The sequence below is a fragment of the Pituophis catenifer genome, unplaced genomic scaffold (assembly GCF_029215685.1).
Source record: "Pituophis catenifer annectens isolate HBS135680 unplaced genomic scaffold, rPitCat1.0.hap2 SCAF_4, whole genome shotgun sequence".
NCBI classification, from domain to species: domain Eukaryota; kingdom Metazoa; phylum Chordata; class Lepidosauria; order Squamata; family Colubridae; genus Pituophis; species Pituophis catenifer.
Window position 1 is genome coordinate 50975052 of NW_027256884.1, and position 27817 is coordinate 51002868.

Consider the following 27817-nt stretch of genomic DNA (forward strand, 5'->3'; position numbering starts at 1 on the left):
AGACTGCTCTCTAGATTTTATTCTTGCCTCTTCTGTGGATTCTTCTAAATTCTGTGGATTATGCAAAAAGAGCATTCAGAATTTTTTTAAGCACTTGAATTATTTAATTTGATAACCATTACAACCATCAGTTGTATTGATGGTTTATTTCCATTTCAAGTATCCACATTCAACCTAGATGATTCTATTTTTGAAAGAAGGTGATAATCTACAATATGTTAACATCAGTGTTTAAAATTTAACTTAGATTATTTCAGTAAATATTAGATCTTTTCAAACCATGTACATTATATTAATCACAGTATATTTTAATTGATGTATTAGTAACTACCAAACATGGTAATGAGTCAGTTACAGATTTAAGACATTACATAACAATAATTGACAAGTAAACATCAAGAAACTTTTATTTTCTCTTTAGATGAGGACATCCAGTTGAAAATAATGAAAAATATATCTAACTTAATTTATATCACATCATATGCAAAATTAAAATTTCAGAAACAATTTCTTGTTTCATATAAAGGCTTGTATACATGTAGTATACATTATTTGCACTATTCAAAGACATATTAGAAAAATGAATAAGAGAAACCTCATGGTTTAAAATATTGTGTTTATGTTTTATAACCACTTTTAACTTATAAAATTCCTTGAATGACATTTGTGACATTTTGTCTGCAATCCAGTACAGAAAACAACTAGATTCTTGCAAGATTATTTTAATACAATTTTAAAATACCTTTTAACAGTGTCTAAAATAAGTTATACTAAATGTCCTATTTAGTATCAAATTTGATTATTTTCTCCCACTGCCAACACATCCTTCAACTCTCTAGAACAGGGCTGTCAAACTTGCGGCCTGTGGGCCGGATGCGTCATGCACTGGCCATGCCCATGCCCAGTTTAATGAAGGGAAAAAAGTCATGATATGTCACGTGACACCGCTGTGACAACATGAGTTTGACACCCCTGCTCTAGAACAAATTTATGAAGCATATAGATGCAAGATGGAGAACAAAAAAAATTCCCATGGTACCAGTGGAAAGTTCATTGGCATAATATATGTCACCCTTAAAAATCACAAACACAATTATATGCCAAATACAAGCATGAGATAAATAGGTGTGTTTATGTAACTTTGTCTGAGAGAAATAGGTATCAAAAGATATGAAAGATATCACAGCCATTACAGTTTATTTTTAAATACCTGAGCATATATAAATAACTGCAACGGTTAAAGAAAGTTATATATTGGAGGTGTTGTACACTCTTATGACAAGCAAAGTTTGCTGATATAATATGAATGCCAGAAGTTCATCAGAAAATAGGACATCACCAAAGTGATTTCATTTAAATTCAGTTTCAGTCATTTAAAGGAATACATTGCTTCAAAAACAGTTTGCAATTTTGCCCTTTTAGCTAAACTTGAGTAATTAGTGTATTACTAATAAATACATTAATACACAATAAACAAGGTATTTTTAAACAACAAATGTGTATTTTAACTAGAATTTTTTTCCATATAAAAAGGCAGTAAGAAATATAAAAACTACATTTCTTTCAGGACTATATCTTTTCTAGCAACAGTTTGACAAACGGAACGCCTGATCCTCTATTCAACAAAAGTACATAAATTGTCCCTGATATTATATCGGCAGTGACGGCGAAGTATTTTATTATCAGCACTTTTTGTAACTTAGAGATAGAGCACCAAGATTCAGATGAATTATACACCCAAGTGTAATTCAATTCCTTTGTTAAAAGAGGTTACTGATTTTTTCAATATCTGAAAGATTAGAGAGGCAAAGTAAAAAAAGACATTCAATATCACCTCTCCCCCATCATCCCATTCTTTTCCAGATATTTTCCCAGAATAAAATGGCTCAGCGCAACATGAGAATTCAGGAATATTGCATAGTACCCCAAGTTGCCCTGTATGAATCTGTCCATCAATTATTTCTTCTTCTCCCTTCCTCTTCTCTCCATCCCCCTCCATGAAATGAGAAACAAACCAGACAGGCATAAATGAACAGTATGAGGACACATACATCCAGCAAACACCATTCACACGCAGTGAAAGGTGACTGAAGATAAAGTTTTGCAATTAATTAGAAACTCTACACATGCTGAAATCCTTCTGGATCCTACACAAGATGGTGGGTTTTATTGTGTTCCTTCCTGGTGGCATAAAACCATATTTTAGAATGCAAAAAGAAATCTGTTTAGGCAATTATCTTCCATAATTCATTACGTTCCCACCAGGGAATCTCAACCCTATGTTCTACTGGAACAAATGTGATTGGTCTTAGGACACAGCTTGATGGTATATCAACACCTATAAACTAAGGATAAAATGTATAATGCACATTTTGTTTATGATTTAAAACGAACAAAAAACCTGCAGGTTTATCATCTGCCACAGTGCAAAAATATCTTTAAAACACACTCTTTAAAAAACCTTCAATACTGTGTACAAAATATATATTTATACACACACACACACACACACACACACACACACACACACACATAAATATACAAGTGCATGAACATATGTTTATGCTAGATGGAATGTTTCAATACAATGTTTCTTATATTGTTGTAAGCAAACTGAAAGTTATTTGCTCATTTGGGAGTTGGCTGCTCAAATCAGCCATAAGAAGTTACTTCTTAAAAAAGAAATTTTCTCCTTAAATTGTCAACATACACTATAAAAATGTATTTTCATAATTTAAGTTTGAAAAAAAAAAGAGCTTATTTGTTTTTTGCACACAACATAAACTTACAATACAAGTATATGGCTATTTTTTTAATGAAAATTTGCTTCAAATAAGATATTTATGTGATTATATTAATTAAAGAATTAATCAATTAAAAATAATACTTCCCTCACCCCAGCATAGAAATTCAGCCATTTTTGGGGAAAAAAAAAACAAAAAAACCCTGCACATTTGATTTTTTAAAAAAACATAAAGATCCTTTGGAATTCAGCTGTTTTGGTTCTGAATGAAAATGCATCAGCTGAAGCTGAAGAGGTGAGAATGTTGCAGCTTCTCATATAAATACTCTTAGCACTACTTCCTCCCTGCATATTTTAAAAAGTTATTAAATACATTGAAACTTTTAACATTAAATCCCATATTTAAGAAGTATCTGTAAAACAATGCTGATTTACGATATTTCTTTCTGATTAGACTAGTAGAAACAATATACTGGAAATTTCTTTGTGAGCTTTGTGAGATTTTTTGATCCATTTGAGGCAAAGTTTCAGCCCTATTGTTCTCTTTTTGAACCTGTCTGGTTGTCGACTTAAAATGCAACACTATCACTGTGCATTCACTGCCTAGAACTTTCTTTGCTTAAGTCTTTCTATATGATAACATAGTTTTAATGCTGGGCCCAGTTTCAGACCCATATACTTCATTATCATATCACTCCTCAGTAACAGAAGAGCCTTCCCATCAATTTCCTGTGAGGAAACAAGATGACAATAATTAATGACTAGTTTTAGAATAAGAATATTAATCTAGACTGACACAACATAACTCTCTCTCCCACATTGGTAGTACAGTGGTCTAAGGCACCCTGTTATTAAGCTGGTTATTAAGACCAGCTGCCTGCAATTACTGCAGGTTCGAATCTCGCCAAGGCTCAAGGTTGACTCAGCCTTCCATCCTTTCTAAGGTAGGTAAATTGAGGACCCAGTTGTGGGGGCAATAAGCTGACTTTGTATAAATATACAAAAGGATGAAGGCTATTGCTGAGCACATTGTAAGCCGCCCCGAGTCTCCGGAGAAGGGCGGCATATAAATCAAATTTAAAAAAAAAACATTATCACCTTTCCAAGAGAAAAACAGAAATTCAAATCTGAACAGCTTGGAAACTTTCACTGACAAATATTCAGAATTTATATTATAAAAATTACAAATGTATACCATGTTTCCCCAAAAATAAGACCCTGTCTTATATTTTCTGAACCCTGAAATAAACGCTTGGCCTTATTGCCATGCGCACAAAAGCCCGATTGGTCTTATTATCAGGGGATGTCCTATTTTGGGGGAAACAGGGTATTACAATTTCTAATTTATTTACAGAATCAGTTATTCATATGGAGAGCTGTAGTATGACTCGAACTAGGCAAAACAACTTTGGATCTGATATGGTTACACCATCCATTTCCTTAACACAGAACATGGAGCTTTAGGACCTTGTCCAGATCTTGTGACCTAAGGAAAAAGTTTACCCAAGTCTTTGGGGACAGAGAGACCCCTCATGTCATTCCATCTAGTTTTTCAACTTGCCATCTTTTATCTTTAAACTGTTTAATTATAATTTTTTTGTTTGTGATTGAGTTGCCCAAATTCATTGGGAATCAGGTGACATACAAGTTAAATAAATAAATAAATGCTGCAACACCTTTAAGTAGGAACAGCAAATGTTACATACCAAATGAAAAGCAAATTTATCTGCTTTGAATCTGCAGAAGCCTGAATCTGTGCTCTTTCAGTTCTCATTTTTGTTTAAACGATTTATTTTATTAGCTGTCAGAACAGCACTGAATCCATCTCCATGTTGGTGATGGATAAACATTTAACACTTTTTTGAAGGTCAAGATATTAGTGGCCTGAAACATCTCCAGACCCTCAGGTCTTCCCAACCCACATACATCATATTCCTCTTTGACCTTTCTAATGTGAAGAACACCTGATTTCTGATTCTGATGGGGGAAGCAGCATCTGGAATTTGACAATCTGGTTTTCTTTTTTTCAATCCTGTCTTTAATCAAGAGAAGTTTTAATAAATTATTTGCCCCATAACATTATCCCAATGACCTTACTCACATATGATACCAGTTTAGAAAACAGAACAAATAGGTAAACTAATTGGAATCCATTTTAATCCTACCAAATTCTTCAGCAGAACAGGAAGAACATTTCACACACATATCAAGTTATGTTTTCCTGTTCTAAGATTTTTCTCTGTATATTTTTGTGTAATTACTAATAGTTTCCCCCAAACACTGCAAGAATTAATGAGACATCAGGAATAATTTTTTGTTTAAAGATAATTCTGTTTCAGGAAGAACTTAACCTTGACACAAAACTCTTTTCTAGTGCAAACTACAGTGGTGGTTTTCTGCTTTCAATACTCTTTTGGAGGAAAAAAGCCTATTAGATTTCAGGAATATACTAGAATTTTTTTTTATTTTGTGTGATTCTAGGCACTATTAAAAATAAGTTTTACTTTACTTACATGTCTCCTGAAGAGTTCGACATGGGGTGCTAATGCCTGAGGATCTGCTTCTTTTACAAATCGCATTACTTCATCAATTGACCATGTTGAAGGGTCTTTGCTGAAGAGATGCGAAGATTCCTGTTTTAGTACACTGAGTTCAGGTCCTGTTTTAGAACTTGCAGCTTAAACACACAAAAGGATGAAACTGAAGAAGCTGGAGAAATAACCAAGGCATTTTGAGGATACATGCACACATTTAAATAGTTTTTATAGTTATTGGTGAATAGAAAACAACCATCCCCCATTATTTTCCCATTTTATGAGCGTAATCTGAAAATATCTTGCTATTGTTAATGCAGTGATGACTTATACATTACACACACACACACACACACACACACACACACACACACACACACAAATATCTTTCCCAGTCTGGTGGCTTCCAAATGTTGGCTCCCCAAATTCCTATTATGACCACTTTCAAGAATATCAGTTGAACATTCTGTAAATTATTTTAGCACATCTGGAGAATACTTAGTTAGAAAGGCCATGATAGTAGCTTGTTTCTGTTAGTAATTAATCATACATGTTTATTTTTAAAACTCCTCTGTATTGGATTTTCCTTCAAGGAACAACATGTATAATAGCATTTATAAAACAAAGCAAAATTGTTCATTTTGGCAAAAATAATAGATTATGGTTTGATTTATGTTGTGATTCAATTAAGACATAAGGATTACCTCAAAGAGAAATCCAGAAGTAGAAAATAGACAAGTATAATATCTATGTCAGTGGTGGTTTTCAAATTTTTTTACTACCAGTTCTGTGGGTGTGGCTTGGTGGGCATGGCATGGCTTGGTGGGTGTGGCTTGGTGGGCGTGACAGGGGAAGGATACTGCAAAATCTCCATTCCCTCCCGATTCCTGGGGAAGGTTACTTCAAAATCCCCATTCTCTCCCCACCCCACTAACCTGCTCTGGGAAGGAATCAAACTCCCCCCTCTTCATTTCCCCAAATAAAACATTACTCATAAGAAAAGTCTCCCAGAAAAGCAAGGAAAAATCAAGCTGCTAACAAAGGAACCTGCCTGAGGCTCATTCCACATTCCTGCCAGCTGCATAAAGGAAACTTTGTAAGAAGAAAACAGCTACCAGTGCTTAGAGATAATAGAAAGTGGAAGCCGGAAGTTCAGCTACATTTACGAGCAGGCAGAAAACTCATTCAAGGCAGGATATTTCACAATGAAAATTGCCCAAACCTTTTTAGAAACACAAAGCCCATGCTGCATAAACCCCAAAACTTCAAAAACATAGAACCATATAAGAATCCCTCCTCTTATCCAGTTTGTTGTTCAGCTGATCCAGAAACGAATTGCTGAATGCCACTTTGCGTCTGCAAGTAAAAATCTTCTTCCAGCAGCTGCTTCTTGGCTTTTAAATTTAAAGCGACGGCATCTTTGTTTCCCCCCCCCCTTCTTCTTCTTCTTCTTTGCCAAGCAATCTCCCGGCTGAAAAGCAAGCCCTGATTTTTTCCTTCTAGCCGATCAGTTGGAAGGCTTCTTGGCTTGTCAATTTAAAGTGATGGTGTCTTGTTTTTTCCCCCTCTTCTTTATCAAGCGATCTCCCCACTGAAAAGTTAGCCCTGATTTTTTTCCTTCTAGCCAATCAGCTGGGAGACTGGGAGGCAGCGAATAGATTGGGGCGAGGCCAGGCAGAGGTGGTATTTACTGGTTCTCTGAACTACTCAAAATTTCCACTACCGGTTCGCAAGAACCAGTCAGAACCGGCTGAAACCCACCTCTGATCTATATGATTTCTCTTCTTTTCCTTCCTTCCTTTCTTCCTTCCTTCCTTCCTTCCTTCCATCCATCCATCCATCCATTCATCCATCCATCCATAAATGCTAAATTAATAACCCACAGCCTTTGCCAAGTAAGGATGTCAGCAGAGCAAAGTGAAGATTCTGGTTTGAATATGTCTGCTAAATTTGTTGACACCTTTTATAAACTTAGAATAATAAAGTGCTTTTAGAGCCAGTTTTATGAATATATATATATATAGATGTGCACACCAACAAAGCATGAACTTTTAGAAAAGCTCGAGAATACCTTCAATCCTCTGTTGCAATCTCTTTCTGGCAACTTCACAATAACTTTTGTTCCCAGTAGCACTTGATAATTTCTGTAGATTTGGTACTGTGCTTGAGGTAGCAGATACTGAAGGAAGAGAATGCCTAAAATAGGCTTTGTTCCCTGAGGTATGATATTCAGTGGAATTCTGATTGTTAGAACTTGACAGGGTGACTGAATTAAGTGCAGAATCCATTGAATTCTCAGCAAAGCTGTGCTCTTTGGATGTTTCTTCATTTGGCAGGGTTTCTGCTATACAGAATTTAACACAACCAGATTATTAGTAAAGTGATATCTACTATAAAGATTTTATTGAAAAATTTGCTTTAATATAAACAGTCCCTACTTAAGAAAACTTTACCAAGATGAATAGGTTAACAACTCTGCAGGGAATATAGTATTACTAACTATCTAACTTTACTGGCCACTCTGTCATTTGAATCAGAAAGATTACGGTAATTTTGGAAAAAAAGGAAAAAAGGAAAATACTGAAAGAGAAACACAAAAGAAACTGATCCAATTTATCAAATTTCTTGACATTGATAGTGAGCTGTCTAAAAGGTGAAGAAATAAGTATGGATTGTCATGCTGAAGCCAAAGTTTAGAAAAGGCATTTTTGCATGCTGTGCAAACTATCCCACTGATTTAGACAGCAAAAGAAACTCCTGGGATTATTTTTACCAAGAATATAACTTTACTGAAAATTCCATATGGGTACAGAAGTAGAAAAGCCAGTTCTAATGATGTCATACCAAATAGCATAGGAAAACTTTCCCTTTTCCCCCTGGATCTTCCATTGTCCATTGTCACCAATCATTTGCACTTGCTTTGTTTTGGGAATGGTCTGTCTGCCTCAGACGTTCCCAGCCGATCATCTTGGGGTGTTGGATCTATCTCAGGCTTCCAGTTGGCACATTTGCATTCTAAATCCCCCCCCCCCCAGCCTGCCTTATATTCCAATGCCTTCCCTCCCCGCTCCGATTACTGTTGCCTGGTTATGAGCGGGGCTGAGTCAACCATGACATGCCGACCCTCCAAAAAGTTGATTAATCCTACAAAACAAACACGTATTATTATACCATGATCTCTTTGCAACTAATTAATCTATTGGGGTCAGTCCGGGTACCTAACATGAAACCTCTGCATGACGGCATGGACATTTGTTGCCATCACCCATTCTGCCTCTGCCAAGGGAAACTACTTCCATCAGACTAAGTATTGCAACTTCCCCAAGTATCCCCTTGACCTCAAAATGTCTTTCTCCTTGTATCCATGGAGGAGGAAGTTCAATGGTAAGATACAGAAGGGCTTTAACAAACTACAGTGAAACACAAGGTGAATGTGCCTGAGGTTTTTTGGCAATTTCAATTCCACCGTCACTGGATTCACAATCCGGATAATAGGGAAATGACCTACCATATTTTTCAGAGTATAAGACGCACTTTTTTTCCTCCTAAAAGGGGCTGGAAATTTGGGTGCGTCTTATACTCTGTAGCTTTTTCAAAGCTTTTTTTCAGCCCTAATGAGGCGCTAACGAGTGAAGCACTCTTCCGCACTTAGCCTGCTTTTCTCATTGCTTCTCTCTCTGAAAATCAGCTGTGCTTTAGAAGCTGTTTTTTATCCCCAACACTCAAAACCAGCAAACTAATGTGCTGAAGCTGACTAGACTAAGGACCCTAGATGAATACTTGGTAGGCAGAATTTTTTTCCCCTATTTTCCTCCCCAAAAACTAAGGTGCGTTTTATACTCTGAAAAATACGGTATGTACTTAGGCCCCGACTTCTTGGAGGGCTGCCCCAAGAACTTAATGGAAAGGTACAACTCATCCCCTATTCTAAACTCCTTCTAAGGTGCTCTCTTCTTTTCTTGTCAACCTGTCTCTTCTGCACTCTCCTTGCTCCTTTTAATGCTTTGCGCACTATGGGCCAGATGGTTTTCAAAGTACTTATTCACTCAGCCAATGAAGTCGACAAAGGGGGTCTCCTGAGGGAACTCTGGCATAGGCACGAATTCCACACTGGTGGCCACTCGAAAGAGGGTAAACCTGTACTGCTATGTACAGAGTTATTGTATGCCACCTCAGCAAAGGACAGAAGTTCAGCCCAACTGGCTTGTTGGTAGTTCACATAGCATTGAAGGTACTGCTCCAGGACTGCTTTCGCGTGTTCACAGGCTCCATTTATTTGAAGGTGATGGATGGAGCTTAGAACCTGGGAGGAGCCTAACAAACTCAGGAACTCATGCCAAAACTTGATATGAGATTATGCGTTTCACAATGCCATGTAGTCAGTACAACGTGCTGTACAAAGTGTCTAGTTAGGGATCAAGCAGAAGGGATACTCAGGCACGCCACAAAGTGGGCTTGCTTAGGGAATAAGTCCATAATGACCCAGATCATAACCAACACTCTCCAGCAGCTCCCTAATAAAGTCCATAGATATCTCTCTCCAGGGGGCCATGGGGTTGGCCACCGTCTGTAACAGTCCTGGAGGTTTACTGGGCAGCCTCTTCATCGAAGCATACACAGGATAGCTGGCTATGTAGGCTTCAGTGATGGGTTGCCCCCGGTTCGGACCAGTTCGCAAGAACCGGTAGTAAAACCGGTGGGAGGCTCCGCCCACTGACCCCGATGTCATCAGGAAGCTTCTGCGCATGCGCAGAAGTGAGCGCATGTATGCAGCCCCATTGCAAACCAGTAGTAAAGGTAAGTATAACCCACCCCTGGTGTTCTGCCCCAGCTACGGATCCCAAAGAACACAGCACACACAAACTCTGAACAAAACTTAGTTTACTCAAATAACGCAGTTTTAGCAAATGCCGGCTGTTAATAAAGCGTTCTTAACAGCCTGTCAGAATTCCACAGATAAGATATTCAGAGTCTTACTGGAGTTGGCAGAAAGCCCAGAAGCAAGGTTGCAGAGACATCCCACGTGATGATTAGCGAACTAAAGTTGTTTCCTGCAGCTTGTTACCAGCTGCATACTTTCTTAAATAGGCTAAGGGAGTGGCCAATTAGCCCTAACCCTTACTCTCAAGGAGACCTCCTGAGGAACCACTCCTGCCTTTTGGCAGCTCTGCGTGTCCCTGCATCGAGAAGAGGCTCCTCCTCTTCATCATCTTCACTTAAAGGAGCCTCTGGAGGTTCTGAAGGCCCTGACTGAATCCCTGCTTCTGGCACCACATCTTCTTCAGCTTCCTTGCTGTCTGACTCGAGCGCCGGCTGCACAGGCTGCTGGTGCAGCACCACACCAGCCTCCTCATCATTGGGATCAGCAATAATCTGCGCAGGCCGCTGGCGGGCCACAACACCTGGTAGGTTTCTACATCTTTTTTTATCCGTGGTCACCAAAATTGTGTTTATGAGATGAAGGGTTTTTACAAATCCAAAATGCCCCGCCACCTCTACATCATGGCTCCATAGCAGTACTAAGGTTCTCTGGCTCAGTGGGATGTACAGTTTGCTCCACATCCATGCCAGTTTGTCCGTTAAAGACAGCTCACCTTTGTGTGATTGGAACCACTCATCCCCTGCCAAGGCTTCTTTTAGAGGTTGCGTTAGGATTTGTGGGAGAGTATCTGCCAAGAAATTTTGTCCTACTGGTAGATAGTAGAGGGTGAAGTTGAAGTGGTTGAAATATTGGGCCCATCGGACCTGTTTGGGGGGCAGCTTTCCGGGAGTCTTCAATGCTTCTAAGTTCGTCCACACCTCAAAAGCAATCCTACTGCCTTCCAAGAATTGCCTCCAGGGTTAGGAGAGCCCAGCGGACCACGTAGGCTTCCTTTTCCCAGATAGCCTGTCATCTCTCAAGTCTCCGAAAGCTTACAGGACATGTATGCACATGACAGCAACTCTCCTTTGGTGTTCTTCTGGAGCAGCACAGCCCCCACGACCATATCACTGGAATCTGCTTGTATCACAAAGGGTTCGTCTGGGTCATGGTGCTTTAGGATCAGTTCAGTGGTGAAAAGATGCTTTAGTTTCTCAAACCCACTTCAGGGGTCATTTGCTTCCCCTTTCATCTTCAATAAATTTGTGATCAGTAGGGCTATCTGACTAAAAGTGGGGATGAATTGGCAATAGAAGTTTGCAAAGCCGAGAAAACTCTGCAATTGTCTGGTTCATGGGGGCTCTCACTCTAATATCGCCCAGACCTTCCTGGGATCCATCTCTATGCTATCTTTAAAAATCTAGTACCCTAGGTAGTCTAGGCTGGTTTTATGGAAATCACACTTGGACAACTTTGTATAGTTGCGCCCTCCTCAGTTTCTCAACCACCGCTCTGACCAATTTCACATTCTCCTCCTTGGTTTCAGTATAGATCAGTGGTTCTCAACCTTCCTAATGCCGCGACCTTTTAATACAGTTCCTCATGTTGTGGTGACCCCCAACCAGGGGTGGGTTCTAAATTTTTTTACTACTGGTTCTGTGGGCGTGGCTTATTTTGTGGGCGTGGCTTGGAGGTCATGTGACTGGGTGGGCATGGCTAGCTGGTCATGTGACCGGGTGGCCATGGCTATGTGTATAGGGACTACTCAGAGGGCTGAAAAAAGTCATTTCTGACAGGTCCTCGCACTTTTGAGTGGTCCTCACACTTATGACCATCCTCACATTTATGCCCATTGTAGCATTCTTAACAACCATGTCACTCATTTCACAACTGCTTCTCTTCACCATGGTGACAAGATAGGGCAAAAAGGTAAAATGTGAGGACAGTCGTAAGTTCGAGGACTGGTCAAAAGTGCGAGGACCAGTCAGAAATAACTTTTTCAGCCCACTGAGTAGTCCATATGCATAAAAAGATACAGCAATAGAGAGGTATGAAGGAAGGGAAGGGAAATTAGAGTAGGAGTGAGGGTAAGAGAGGGAGGAAGAGAGGAGAAGAAGGAGAAAGGAAGAGGAAGTAGGGAGGAGAAGAAGAGGGGGAGGAAGAGAAAGTAAGAAGGAAAGAAAAGAGAGATGTGGTAGGTTTGAGGAGAAAGATTGCTGCACAATAAAAAAGATGAAAGGGAAGAAAGCCAACCCCAAACAAGAGCCTTGGGGCTCTCTATCAAGAGCCTTGATAGTACAAGGGTTTAGTGCACCCTGTTATTAACACAGCTGCCTGCAATTTCTGCTGGTTCGAATCTCTCCAAGGCTCAAGGTTGACTCAGCCTTCCATCCTTTCTAAGGTAGGTGAAATGAGGACCCAGTTTGTGGGGGCAATAAGCTGACTTTGTATAAAATATACAAAAGAATGAAGGCTATTGCTTAAAGCATTGTAAGCCGCCCTGAGTCTCCGGAGAAGGGCGGCATATAAATCAAATTAAATATATATATATATATATATATATATAAAGATATTAAGCTAAAGAATGAATTGTTAAACTTTAAAGAATAAAAGAGAACAAATATGAATAAACAACAATAATTAGAAACACACATACAAACATACAATGTATTTTCTTTGAACAGAGTATTTGGCCGGTTCACAAATTTAAACAGTGTTTAGTCATTTCAATTAAATTTACAATTTCTATATTTCCTTTTTGCCATATTTATTCCTCATCTATTTTTGTAAAAAACCAATATTACCCTTCATCCTCATCTCTATAATCTTAATCAAATTCAATTTTTCCTTTCTATTCTATATTATACCCCTTCCCATTGTCATCTATTTTTATATCCATCCTCACATTGGTTAATTATGTAATATTACAGTTGTTTTAATATAAATTCAACATTTTAATATAAATCAATTAGTTATATAACTACCTTTTTATATATTAATCAATATGAACATGAATATTCAAATTATTTCCATGCAATCCAATTTCTTACAAATCAGTTAATTATATTTACCAATAATAATAAACCAAATAATTTCCCCCATATATTCCTCCAAGCCACAACTTAACCATTTCTGCTTTCAACACAATATACAATTAATAGTATCTCAATTATTACAATTTCCTAGTTAAATAGAACTTTTTTTCTTTTGTGTTTTAAAATCTTGAACTCTCCTCTTTTTCCCTAAATTTCCCATTGTTTGCACCTACCTTTTTTGGTGAGGAAAAAGAAAAGAAATCTGCCTGGCTAATTTTTCAACTTTGCAGCAACAGCAAAGCCAACAGCCTGCTTTAGTTTCGGTTTCATTTTTCAGCATAGCTAGGGGAAAAAAAATCTGCTCCAGGACTCTTTGCAAGGAAGCAGCAGAGCCCTCCGCAAAACAGCTGAGACCAAATCAGCTGAGAGTCGGGAGCCGATCTAATCAAGGGCTAATTAGCCTATGCTGAAGCTCCGCGGGCCAATAAAATTACAAAAAAACACCGAACCATTTGTTAAATTGTGGCTTGCCCGCCCCTCACCCACCACTATTTATTGGCAAAAAATAGTGGTGCGGAGGGGAGGGGCAAGCCAGCAATTTAACAAATGGTTCGGCTGAACCCCCTAGAACCGGCAGAATCCCACCACTGGCTATAGGGCAGCCCTTTGAAGCCCCGCGGCAAGAATTTAAACAGTTTTTTTTCCTCTAGCCATCAGCTGGGACTCAGGAGGCAGCAATAGATTGGGAGTGGGCGGGGTAAGCGAACGGCCAGCGATCCAACAGAGCAGAGAGTGAGGGTGAGTGAAGGCGTGGGGGGGGGCAAGAGGGCTTTGGCGACCCCTGTGAAAATGGCCATTCGACCCCCAAAGGGGTCGCGACCCCCAGGTTGAGAACCGCTGGTATAGATTAATATGTTATCCTGGTACACCAGGACTCCTTTATACAAGTGCTCATGCAGGACATCATTTATCAGCTGCATGAACATTGCTGGAGCCCCTGCAGTCCAAACGGCATCACTCAGAACCAGTAGCAGCCCTGGGGGCAGTTAAACGTCATTTTCCATTCATCGCCTTCCTTAATTCTCACTTGATAGTATGCTTCCCTCAAGTCCAGTTTCATAAAGAGCCTTCCCTTTGCGAGATGCCCCAGCATGTCGTTCATCAACAGAAGGGGGTACATATTTTCCACAAATATACAGTTTAGCCCTCTATATTCAATGCACAGCCTATGGGACCCATTTTTCTTTTCTTTAAAAAACATAGGGGCTGCCATCCTCAACTTGGCTAGCTGAATGAAGCCCCTGGCTAATTTTTTGTCTATGAAGTTACGAAGCTCCTCCATCTCACTGGGTGTCATTGAATATAGCTTTGGCTTTGGTAACTTGGTCCCAGGCACAAACTCAATTGCACAGTCTGTGTGGTGGAAGTGTGTCAGACTCCTTGCTAAAGACTTCGGCTAGATTGCAATACTCTTGGAATCCTTGGCTCTAAGCTATTTCCTCCCTCTAATTTATTGGCGGTTTCTGTTTTTGCTTTCTTAACCTCAGGCGTGTGGTGGCTTCTTAGCACTTTCATTAACTCTTGCCGGTTGGATACTTTCCTTTGCATCTGCCACTTGTTTCTATCCCAATCAACAGATGGGCTCCATTTAATCCACCACACCAGGCCTAGGACCATGGCATCTTCATCCCAGGGACCACAATAAATCAAATAACTTCTGTGTGGGTCCCAACTTTCAGTTTCACAGGTTTGATTAGGTGGGTCGTTGGCACTCTACCCATTATCAAACTGTCTAGCTTGGAAAATGCTATAGGCTTCTTTAGCTTCCTTAGCCTCATCCCTAGCTTCTCTACCACTTTGAGGTTGACCAGGCATCTGGTGCACCCTGAGTCCAACAGGGCCGTAAACGCCCCATTTACTCCCAAGGAGGACACTGAAATTTCCACCCTAGCAGTCATAGGGACGATGGGGCAATTTACCATCGGGTCACCTTCTCCCTCACTGTCAATCTCATAGAAGACTGGCCCCATCTTGGCAGGAGTCTGAGTTCCCGCCTCCTCACTGGATGGAGGGGAGAACTATGATTTGTTGCCCTTCATAACTTTTTTCCCTTGGTTTCAGTGGAATTTTTTTTCTTTGCTTGGCTCGGAGGCAGTGGAGCGGTCATCAGTGGTGACAGGAGATACTTGTTTGTTGCCCCTCCTTTCCACAGCAAAAGCAGCCATCAAGGTTCTGGCGGAGTCTCTCTCTTTTGACTGGAGGCACACCCCCTTTTCCCCCTCTAGGAGCCACTCACTTCTCCACAGGGCGGTGGGACTGATTCTCCAGCCCAGTATGCTCAGGTCGATCTCTACCTTGGTGGCCACACAGTACCATGTCCGCAGATTGCACGGCAACTCCCTAAATAGGGAATTCTGGTACTGTTGTTTGTTTAATCTCTGTCGGAAATGGTAGACCAATAAGCATTCAGGCCAGTCTCCTAAGTGGCTGGCCAAGCAGTGTAAATCTTGAATGTACTCTATTACCGGTCGTGTCCCCTGCTTCAGGGCATGGATGTGGGCTTCCATGCCAGTCTGCCATGGAATCTTCGAACTGCTCTTGCAGGGCTTGCATGAATGCGTCGAGGTCATCCAGCTCTGGGGCATTTTCATCATGCAGCGACACCAACCACTCTGAAGCACTCTCTTCCAGATTGACTGCAATGAGATGGATCTGGGCCATATTGTCTGGGTATATTGCGTCATAATGTTAAGCCAGGAAATGGGCTAGGCAGTTTGGGTACACGTCGAAACAGGCCACCAGAGGGAGTGGCTGGTACTCCTCTTGTACCAGGACAAGTCCCTGGGCAGAATACCATCTGTTGCCACCAGTTCTGGGATTCCAGTCATGGCTGCTTGTGCCGGGGCCCTGACCACAGCCAGAGCTATTGGCCCTGCTGGCTGCAACAGAGGAGTGGCAAGCCTCACTGCTGCCACCACCTGTGCCGGAGCTCTAGCCGCATCCACAACTGCTGGTGCCACCAGCTAAAGAATAGGAGAAGGAGTAGCCAGGACTGCCTAGGTTTTCACGAGTCCTGGCCCACAGGTGGTGATCCCGGCTCATGGCATTGCTGTAGCTCTATCCCTCCGAACTTCTCCTTCAACTGTTCCATGGATGGGCTGTGGCCAGTGGTCAGGAGCTTCTACACAGTGGGGTCATTCTATTTGGCTAGTCATTCTGCTATCCACTTGCAGCCTCGGATCATGTTGACCTGGAAGGGAGAAGAGTGTCTTCAGCCTCCACTGCCTTGCCCACATTCATTGCCCAGCCTTTGCTCACGTCTGTTGTCTTCATCCCCTGGTATGGAATATCCCTCACTTGTTCCTTAATGGCAGCTGCTGTTGCTTGGACTTCTCTTTAGTTTCAGGCACACACTGGCTGGTTTTGCTCCTGCTCCGGCCTGAGGTGGTGCCAGTCTTCCCAAGCCAAGATCTCGTCCGGCTTCTTCTTCTCTTCCAAGTCTTTGCCCATAGCTGACATTTTGGGATTGACCTCCTGGTGGAATCCAGGTAGGCTATTTCTATGAGAACTGGCTTAATGTCAACTGTCGTATTGGGTTAGCCAGCAAAAGAAACTCCTGGGATATTTTTTTACCAAGAATATAACTTTACTGAAGATTCCATATGGGTACAGAAGTTGAAAAGCTAGATCTAACAATTTCGCACACAAACAGCATAGGAAACGTTTCCCTTTCCCCACTGGATTTCCCATTGTCCATTACCCACCATTCATTCGCATTTGCTTTGTTTTGGGAACAGTCTGTTTCCCTTGGACATTCCCAACTGGTGAATTTGGGGTGTTGGGACTATCTCAGCCTTCCAGTTAGCACATTCCAAATTTCCCTCCCAAACCTCCCTTACATTCCAATGCTTTCCCTCTCTCCTCCTATTACTGTTGTCTGGTTGTGAGCAGGACTGAGTAGCGAGTCAACCATGACATGTGTTAACTCCTAAAATAGTAATTTGTTACTTAAATTGATGCCAGTTACTTCTTCAGAAATTTACAAATTGATAATAAATTGAAAATTGGAAGAACACTGGGGGAGGTGAAGATTATCTTCTGAACTGTTTAAAATGATTGTAAATTGGGAGTCTGTGGTAGCTCTCTACATATGGAAAGACAAATAGTTTGCCAACTTCAAAAATGATTTGAAAAGTGTGCTTTGGGTTTCAGGTACCTTTCATTTTCATTTCATTTTATTTTATTAGATTTCTAAACCGCCCTACTCCCGAAGGACTCAGGGCGGTGCACAGCCAAACAATAAAAACACATACAATACAAAATTTAAAAAATAGAATAAAATCAAATTAAATAATTTTGGCCCCGACAAATTTAAAACCCCAAACTTTTAAAACCAATTTAAAATTGAATATATAAATACTAAAAGATATTTAAAATTTTAAAAATCTTTATAAAAGAGGGGGAAAATTAGGCCAGGCCGGCCTGGTGAAATAGTAAGGTCTTTAAGGCGCGGCGGAAGGTGCGCAGATCCGGGATCCTCCGTATCTCTGGGGGGAGCTCGTTCCAGATAGTAGGTGCCCCCACAGAGAAGGCTCTCCCCCTGGGGGCCGCCAGTCGGCATTGTTTGGCTGACGGCACCCGGAGGAGCCCCTCTCTGTGAGAGCGTACCGGCCGGTGGGAGGCCATTGGTGGTAGTAGGCGGTCCCGCAAGTACCCGGGTCCTAAGCCATGGAGCGCTTTAAAGGTGGTAACCAAAACCTTGAAGCGCACCCGGAAGACCACCGGGAGCCAGCGCAGCTCGCGCAGGAGGGGTGTTACATGGGAACGCCATGTCGCTCCCATTACCACCTGCGCGGCCGCACTCTGCGCCAGTTGGAGCCTCCGGGTGCTCCTCAAGGGGAGCCCCATGTAGAGAGCGTTGCAATAGTCCAGGCGGGAGGTGACAAGGGCATGAGTGACCGTGCGTAACGAGTCCCGATCCAGAAAGGGACGCAACTGGCGAATCAGGCAAACCTGATGAAAAATCCTCCCGGTCACGGCCGTCAAGTGCTCTTCTAAAGACAGCCGTGAATCCAGGAGGACGCCCAAGTTGCAAGCCCTCTCCGTGGGGGCCAATGATTCGCCCCCAATAGTCAGTGATGGCGTCAGCTGACTATATCGGGATGTCGGAAACCACAGCCACTCAGTCTTGGATGGGTTGAGCCTAAGCCTGTTCCTCCCCATCCAGATCCGTACGGCCTCCAGGCACTGGGACATCACTTCAAGGGCATCGTTGGGGTGATCCGGGGTGGAGATGTACAGCTGGGTGTCGTCAGCGTACTGATGGTACTCCACCCCGAAACCACGGATGATCTCGCCCAGCGGCTTCACATAAATGTTGAACAGGAGAGGCGAGAGGACCGACCCTTGCGGCACCCCACATATGAGGGGCCTCGGGGTCGACCTCTGTCCCCCTGTCAACACAGACTGCGACCGGTCAGAGAGAAAGGAGGAGAACCACCGCAACACAGTGCCTCCCAGCCCCAACTCTTCCAACCGGTGCAGCATGATACCATGGTCGATGGTATCAAAAGCCGCTGAGAGATCTAACAGGACCAGGACAGAGGAGCACCCCCTGTCCCGAGCCCTCCAGAGATCATCAACCAACGCGACCAATGCTGTTTCCGTGCTGTACCCGGGCCTGAAGCCTGACTGGAACGGATCCAGATACGTCGTTTCATCCAGGTGCTGGGGGAGCTGTTGCGCGACCACACTCTCAACAACCTTCGCAACAAAGCGAAGGTTGAAGACCGGACAATAATTTACCAACATTGCCGGGTCCAGGGAAGGCTTCTTGAGGAGAGGCCTCACCACTGCCTCTTTCAAGGCGGCGGGAAAGTCACCCTCACTCAACGAAGCGTTTATAATCCCCTGGAGCCAGCCTCGTGTCACTTCCCGGGAAGCCAGTACTAACCAGGAAGGATACGGGTCCAATAAACAAGTGGTCGCGTTCAGTCTACCCAGAATCCTGTCCACGTCCTCAGGGGTCACAGGATCAAACTCATCCCAGATAACATTCTCAAGACCTGCCCGTCTCTCCCCCTGAGACTACCCAGTCGGAGTCCAAATCTTCCCGAATCTGAGTGATTTTGTCATACAGATACTGAACAAAATCCTCGGCTCTACCCTCCAAGGGGTCCTCCCGCGCTTCCTGGTGGAGCAGGGAGCGGGTCACCCTAAAGAGGGCGGCCGGGCGATTATCTGATGACGCAATAAGAGCAGCAAAATAACTACATTTCGCTGCTTTTATCGCCACTAAGTAATTCCTAATGTGGGATCTTACTAGTGTCCGGTCAGATTCAGAAAGACTGGCCCTCCAACTACTCTCTAGGCGTCTTTTCCGGCGCTTCAACTCCCTCAGCTCCTCGGTAAACCAAGGAGCCAATTGAGATCGGCGCTGGGTCAGAGGCCACAAAGGCACGACCTGATCCAGAGCACCAGCAGCCGCCCTATCCCAGGCGGCCACCAGGTCTCCAGTCGAGGCGTGTGCCAGAACCTCAGGAAATGGCCCAAGCTCCGTCTGGAATCTGTCAGGTTCCATCAGGCGCATGGGGCGGAACCATCTTACCGGCTCCGCCTCCCTGCGGCGGGGTGCAGCGGTTCGAAAGTCGAGACGAAGGAGAGAGTGATCTGACCATGACAAGGGTTCAGTAACTATATCCCCTATATCAAGATCCCTCAACCACTGTCCAGAGACAAAAACCAGATCCAGCGTGTTTCCCCCTGTGTGGGTAGGGCCATGAATTAACTGGGTCAGGTCCATAGCTGTCATGGAAGCCATGAACTCCCGAGCCATCTCTGACGTCTCACCCATGGACGGCAGGTTGAAATCCCCCATGACCTTAAGCTTACCTTTCTGATATTCATTAAAGCATAATGTTTTTCTCTAACCTTCCATGAGATGCTTTATTCTGACTTATCCATTTCCATTATTCAGACACGTTATGGTCTACAGGAAGGGAATTTGCACAGCCTGAAACAAGCACATACCAATTCTTATGGCATGTTGAGAGATACCCTTCCTCCTAATAAGGGAAGGCTGCTAATTTCTTTTCACATACTGTCTGGATTAGATCTCTCAGTAATTTTCAGATCATCAATTCCCAATTTGATACCTCAGAAGAGCTTCCTTTTCTCATCCCTTGTTGTTTTTGTCTGGAAGGATTGAACTCATTTTGATATTTATGCATTCCTGAATTTAGAAATATTTAATTCTAATCTGACTGACAGATCTGAAATTTCCATGAAAAAATAAGAGTAACTTCTATGGGACTAAATTCTTCTGAGTGTATAGAAGCCTTGACTGCTTGTAAAATTTTGAGTGTGTGATTCTGGACGGGATGCCCAGAACTGTAGTTTAGTGTGATTGACTGTCTTTATTTATGTTGTACATTATAACATTTGTGGCAGGATCATATTTACAGTAGGTCCTTTGGATACCTTAAGTCTTGCAAAATTTTAGCATCCCTTTAAAAGAAAACCAAATAAGTGGAAACGGCATTATGGGACAAAACATTTAACATAAATATCTGAAAGACTTGATGGACAACTTTCAGCCCTTGCCATTCCACAAACTGATCCAAACATTTCAATTCCACTATGCCCATTGACAGCATAGCAATGACCCTAAGCAAAAAGATCCAGAACATCCAGGCCCTAGAATGAAAAAGTTTTTTTTATCTTTACTGTAAGTGAAGATAATTAAAATTCAATTACCTTCAGATGGGTGAGTTTCAGTTCTTAGAAGCTTAGAAGACATGGGGACAGGATAAGGGGGTGAATCCTGAGAATACTGCTTTGCACTTCTACTGTCTGATATTTGTTCTTTTGCTATGTAATCAAAAGGGATTAAGGAGTTATAAATGCATGCAATAATTCAAATGTAAATACACTTAAAGCTCCACTTTACTAAGATTTCAAATTTCTTTGGTAGCAAATTTAGAAATAGTTTAGAATCACTAGATACAACATTTGCCAGTGTAGCAGTCACGACAGGTTCAGGAAAGCTTCTCTAGAGACAGATTTGGAATACAAGATAGATGGGTGAAGGATCACCCTAGTTACTGTAATAGTACCTGCCTCATTAACCTTTCCATGGAAAATGCATATTTAATTGTGATGCAATTCCTTCTGTCCATGTATTTTTCTATAGTATTTACTTCAAAGCATTCCCAATGAGTAATTTAATTATGAAATTAGAAAATTAGAAATCATAATTCTTTATTGGCCAAGTGTGATTGGATACACAAGAAATTTGTCTCTAGTGCATAAGCTCTCAGTGTACATACAAACAACAAAATGATAGGTCATATATCATAGCTCATAGTTACAATCATTAATCATAATATACAACAAGTGATAAATCATAGATACCTTCAGATGAGAAATAAATATATCACTTATACAAAATTCTTGAAATCCTGTCATCTCATGGGACCTTGGAAATACAGCTTTTCTGTGGCTTTCCTTACCTTATAGAACACCCTCCCCTCCAGTGATTCAGCAAGCCCCGACCCTTGTAGCTTTTCAGAAGGCCATCAAGAAGGCCTGACCTTTTACTGAGACAATGGGATGGGACAGGACAGGATAGGATGGAAAGAATGGAATGTGGTTAATTGTAGCTTGTTGTGGGCATCCTAAAGGGATGATTAAGGCACAAGGTTTTTGTTTGATCTTTTTACTGTTTTATTGTTTTATGGTTGTTTGATAGTTACTAGTTTTAGTGTTGTGAGTTGCCCAGAGTTGGGCAAGATGGAAGACCATATAAATATTTTAAATAAATAAATAACAGTAGTTGCCAAATTGTAACTACATTTTTAATTAGATTATTTCTAAGAAAAACATATGCACTTTCAAATTTCTTTTTTTTTTTTAATAGAAAATCTAGGTAAAATAAAATACATTTAAAAATACTGTAAGGCTATTTGATGATTGTAATGAAAATTCCTCTCCATAATTTAAAGGCAAAATATAGTTATAATTGAAGCCTCTTGTTTATGACAGCATTCAATCAATCTCAAACATATACAAGATAGTATTGCATTGACCAAAATGTGAAGATCCCAAATACTGCTTTGAAAGAATGTCTTTTCTGCTTTTTGTATAGCGTATGTGGAATTAATTAATCTTGTTTCCTTTCAATTCTAATAGAAATCTTAATATATTTAAAGTTCACATAATTGTAGTTTAACTGAGAACCAAGCATTTAACAAGATACTTAAGGCTGTAGTCCTGCTCAATATGAATCCTGATCCGAACGCAGTACGTTAGGTGGTTTTTAATTCACCTGAAACAGGACATAACTAATTCATCCAGCTTCTAAATCAAAATTCTAATATACGAGGATTCCAAAAGTCAGGCCCCATAGGCCAATCACAATATTAATGGTATTTTTTCAAAGAATATTACTGTGCTTAGGAATGTTTAAAACAAGTAATGCATGAAACAAGTAAGAATGTATTTAGAAGTAAATATAATGTTATCATAGTTTATGATGGCGGCCGTTGGGACAGCACCGAGAGAAGTCAGCCTGGTCAAATCATCTGCTGTGGAGAGTGAGAGGAGCTCGCTGGTGGCTTATCATCTTGGAATTGCTCCGGATGGGAAACCTGTAAAGATCTGGGAACCTGGGAGCAACTATATGAACTATAAGATTACTGGAAGACCTGAAGGAAACTTGGAAGGGCTGGATGGCCACGGACTAGTGGCTTGTTTGTTGCCCTTATTCGGTCTCTCTTTCCCCTATGGCCTGGTTTCAGGCATTATTTGGTCATCTGCCATCCGGACTATTTCCATCCGTGAAGAACTCTCCCTTGGCTTTGAAGAACCCTCCCTGGATCCATCTTATCCTCTCCTTGTTACCATCTTTAGTCTGCCCCCCTCGTCTTGGCTCTATATTCCATCTCATACCTTTTAGCCGTAAGGAGAGTTCTTGGCCTTTGGATTGTGGGTACTGAGGGAGCCTGGTTCACTACTGCCGTTCTATTACCAGAGGTGATAGTCCATCTTTTTAATGCCAGCCACCGTGAGAGGGTGGTTTTGGCGTTTTTTATCCTCTGGTTTCTTTTGAATGGCTGAGACTCCTTTTCACTGCCGTGAGAGGGCAGTGGAGTCCAGATGACCCATACCCAAAGGCTCTGTATTTTCTCTCCGGGACCATTTTACTTGACTATCATGATTGAATCCCCGGGCATATATTATCTTTACCCCAGGCTGTTTTCGGATGTATTCAGCGGCCGAACTTTTGGTGTTGCGAGATTCCCCCCTCTCGCAGATCTGGCCCTCCACACTATCGAGGGCCTACCTTGATGACGGGTTTTGGAACCCCGAGAGGGCATGCAGCGAAAAGGAGGCTGAGGAGTTTTCTATCCAAATTTTTAATTAAATTTTTAAGGGGTTCTAGTGGGGGAGGGTTGGATTGGAACTAGGGTTGTGGGTTTGGAGGATAACCCACTGAGGGTGGGACCAGGCCCGGCTGGGGGCCATGGCACGGGAGGCGCAGGGCTCCAGGTCGATGAGGGGGTTAGAATTTGTAACGATGAGGGCCAGTACATCAGTACTGTTAGTGGGAGGGGCAGATATGGCAGGAGCTGGGGGCCAAACCTGGTTGTGGGAGTGCACGCCCGCTGTCTTCAAGCGGTGGCGCGCTCCGGCCCCCAAGGCTCCTCTCGTTCCCCAGGTAGTCCAGATTCTCAAGGCCCAGACCTTCGGCTGATGTTATGCAATGCTAGATCCGTAGTAAATAAGGCCCCCCTCATTTGTGATCTTGTTCAGGAGGGGGGAGCGGATGTGGCAGGAATTACGGAGACCTGGTTGGGCCAAGGGGGGGGTCCCCCCCCCGTTGAAATGTGCACTCCTGGTTTTCGCGCATTTCATCAACCAAGGTCACAGGGTAGGGGCGAGGGGGCGGTTGTTATAAAAGAAGGTCTTGGTCCGAGGGAGGCCACTGTTCCTCAGATTGCCGGATGTGAGTCCCTCCTGGTGAAGTGGGGTCATGGGGTACAGGTGGGCTTGCTGATCACGTACCTGGCTCCCTGCCACGTGGCAGTGGCCCTGCCCGAACTGCTCAACATTATAGCCAGGGTGGCGGTTGATACCCCGAGGCTTATGGTCATGGGGGATTTTAACCTGCCATCCATCGGTGAAGCATCTGAGGCAGCACGGGAGCTCATGGCTTCCATGATAGCTATGGACCTGACCCAGTTAGTGCATGGCCCTACTCACACGGGGGGAAACACTCTGGACTTGGTTTTTGTCTCTGGTCAGTGGCTGAATGATCTCGATATTGGGGATATAGTGACTGAACCCTTGTCATGGTTGGATCATTCTCTCCTTTGTTTTGACCTTCGAACCGCTACACCCCGCCGCAGGGAGGCGGAACCGATGAGGTGGTTCCACCCCAGGCGCCTGATGGACCCGGATCGGTTCCAGACGGAGCTTGGGCCGTTTCCTGAGGCTCTGGCTCACGGCTCGACCGAAGACCTGGTGGCCACCTGGGACGGGGCGGCTGCTGTAGCTTTGGATCGGGTCATGCCTTTGCGGCCTCTGACTCGGCGCCGATGTCGCTTGGCTCCTTGGTTTACCGAGGAGCTGAGGGAGATGAAGCACCGGAAAAGACGCCTGGAGAGCGGTTGGAGGGCCAGCCGGTCTGAATCTGACGGAACACTGATAAGGTCTCATATTAAGACTTACCTAGTGGCGATAAAAGCGGCAAAATGTAACTATTTTTCCGCTCTTATTGCATCATCAGATAATCGCCCGGCCGCCCTGTTTAGGGTGACTCGCTCCCTGCTCCTTCAGGAAGCGCGGGAGGACCCCTTGGAAGGTAGAGCTGAGGATTTTGTACAGTATCTGTATGATAAAATTGCTCAGATTCGGGAACAGCTGGACTCTGATGGGGTAGATTCAGTGGGGAGGATGAAGGCAGATCTTGAGAATATTATCTGGGAAGAGTTTGACTCTGTGACTCCTGAAGACGTGGATAGGATACTGAGTAGACTGAATGCTGCCACATGTATATTGGACCCATGTCCCTCCTCGTTGGTGCTGGCCTCTCAGGAGGTTACACGAGGCTGGCACCAGGGGATTATAAATGCTTCTTTGAGTGAGGGTATCTTTCCCGCCGCCTTGAAAGAGGCGGTGGTGAGACCTCTCCTCAAGAAGCCTTCCCTGGACCCGGCAGTGTTGGCTAATTACCGTCCAGTCTCCAAACTTCGCTTTGTTGCGAAGGTTGTTGAGAGTGTGGTAGCACGACAGCTCCCTCAGTACCTGGATGAATCTGGATCCATTCCAGTCGGGCTTCAGGCCCGGGTACAGCACGGAAACGGCATTGGTCGCATTGGTTGATGATCTCTGGAGGGCTCGGGACAGGGGTTGCTCCTCTGTCCTGGTCCTATTAGAGGCTCAGCGGCTTTTGATACCATCGACCATGGTATCATGCTGCATCGGCTGGAAGAGTTGGGGGGGGCACCGTCCTGCGGTGGTTCTCCTCCTTCCTCTCTGACCGGTCGCAGTCTGTGCTGGCAGGGGGACAAAGGTCAACCCCAAGGCCCCTTGTATGTGGGGTGCCACAGGGGTCGGTCCTCTCGCCCCTTCTGTTCAACATTTATGTGAAGCCACTGGGTGAGATCATCCGTGGTTTCGGGGTGAAGTACCACCAGTACACTGATGACACTCAGCTGTACATCTCCACCCCGGACCACCCCAATGTTGCCTTTGAAGTGATGTCCCGATGCCTGGAGGCTGTACGGATCTGGATGGGGAGAAACAGACTAAGGCTCAACCCATCCAAGACCGAGTGGCTGTGGTTTCCAACATCCCGATATAGTCAGTTGGTGCCATCACTGACTATTGGGGGCGAGTCGTTGGCCCCCACGAAGAGGGCTCGCAACTTGGGTGTTCTCCTGGACTCACAGCTGTCTTTAGAAGAGCACTTGACAGCTGTGGCTGGGAGGGCATTTTATCAGGTTTGCCTGATTCGCCAGTTGCGTCCCTTTCTGGATTGGGACTCGTTAAATACGGTCACTCATGCCCTCCTCACTTCCCGCCTGGACTACTGCAATGCTCTCTACATAGGGCTCCCCTTGAGGAGCACCCGGAGGCTCCAGCTGGTCCAGAATGCGGCCGCGCGGGTGGTTATGGGAGCGACGTGGCATTCCCTGTGACCCCCCTCCTGCACAAGCTGCACTGGCTCCCGGTGGTCTTCCGGGTGCGCTTCAAGGTTTTGGTTACCACCTTTAGAGCACTCCATGGCTTAGGACCGGGGTATCTACGAGACCGCCTTCTGCCACCAGTAGCCTCTCACCGACCAGTACGCTCCCATAGAGAGGGGCTTCTTAGGGTGCCGTCGGTCAAACAGTGTCGATTGGCGGCCCCCAGGGGGACAGCCTTCTCTGTGGGGGCACCCGCCATCTGGAACAAGCTCCCCCCGGAGATACGGAGGATCCCGGATCTGCGCACTTTCCGCCGTGCCCTCAAAACATTCCTATTCCAGCAGGCTGGCCTGGCCTAACCTCTCTTTTAAACTGTTTTTAAATTTTTTAAATTTTAAATTTGTTTTGTAAATGTGGGGTGTTTTAAATTTTGTTCTCTGGGCCAATTTATTTAATTGTATTTTAATGGTTTTTTAACATTTGTATTATATGTATTTTATCTTTTGGCTGTTCACCACCCTGAGTCCTTTGGGAGTAGGGTGGTATACAAATTCAATTAATAATAATAATAATAATAATAATAATAATAATAATAATAATAATAATAATAATAATAATAATAATAATAATAATAATAATAGTTTATACAATCAAGTGTCTATGAGATCTGAGTTTTAGAATCCCATATATAATTCAGGTATAAAACAATCATTTTGGGCACCTGCTCGTATCTTAGTAAACAGTAACTGGCCTGTCTTCAATGAATGATCTTTGCAATCGTCATCCTAATCATTATGACTTGAGTGGGTGATGAATAATAGAGATATAACCGTCCTTTTCTTTATGCAAAGGACTATGATATGCTCAGTGACCTATTACTGTGAACAGATTTCTTTCTGAATTTCTCCTATTTTCACACAAGGTTGACACTCAGTCAAATTGAACTGGGAAAGGATTGCTGGGAATGTGGTGGAAAAGCTGTGAAGAAGCATGTGCTATGCTCAAAAAACATAGAAACCCTCTGCACTGATTTCTGGGTAGTATATCATACCATTACAATAGTTTATCTTTCCTATATGTTTTGTTCCATTTTGGTGAAGAATAAAAAGATTATGGACCCTAATAATCAAAATTTCTAAAGCGTAAGTTGGAAATAGATGCACTAATTTCTTCCACTAAATTCTTTGCAAATGTTATTTCATGCTAAAACCACCTTTAGGTTTTTTTCCACTTCATGTTAGATAATGAAAGTTCTAGTTTTTTAAATTCACCATTAATTTTGAAAAGAAACAAAATTAGTCTCTTTCCATTGGACAAGTCAGCTTCCAAGCTGTTAGATTTCGCTACGAAGCAGGTGATAAGTCTTTAACTGTCCTAATTTTGACTATCTCCACTGAAATAGACTAAATCCTTGCTTGATGGCCATAATGCTAGTGGCTGTTTGGTCATTATAG

General features: G+C 42.9%; 2 protein-coding genes across 2 annotated transcripts in view; one reads left to right on the forward strand and one right to left on the reverse strand.

Annotated features, from left to right (window-relative positions):
• RAI2 (retinoic acid induced 2) overlaps positions 1–27817 on the forward strand; it is a 98232-nt gene that overhangs the window by 68231 nt on the left and 2184 nt on the right. Inside the window, exon 5 of the mRNA XM_070943785.1 lies at positions 27286–27400. The gene's annotated coding sequence lies outside the window, so the exon portion shown is untranslated. The remainder of the gene's footprint in view (positions 1–27285; positions 27401–27817) is intronic.
• Positions 3091–27817, reverse strand: part of SCML2 (Scm polycomb group protein like 2) — a 75155-nt gene continuing 50428 nt past the window's right edge. Inside the window, exons 8-11 of the mRNA XM_070943784.1 lie at positions 20929–21042; positions 7349–7621; positions 5257–5420; positions 3091–3472 (exon numbers count right to left, since the gene is read on the reverse strand). Coding sequence (XP_070799885.1) covers positions 3347–3472; positions 5257–5420; positions 7349–7621; positions 20929–21042 — 677 coding nt within the window. The 3' untranslated portion in view covers positions 3091–3346. The remainder of the gene's footprint in view (positions 3473–5256; positions 5421–7348; positions 7622–20928; positions 21043–27817) is intronic.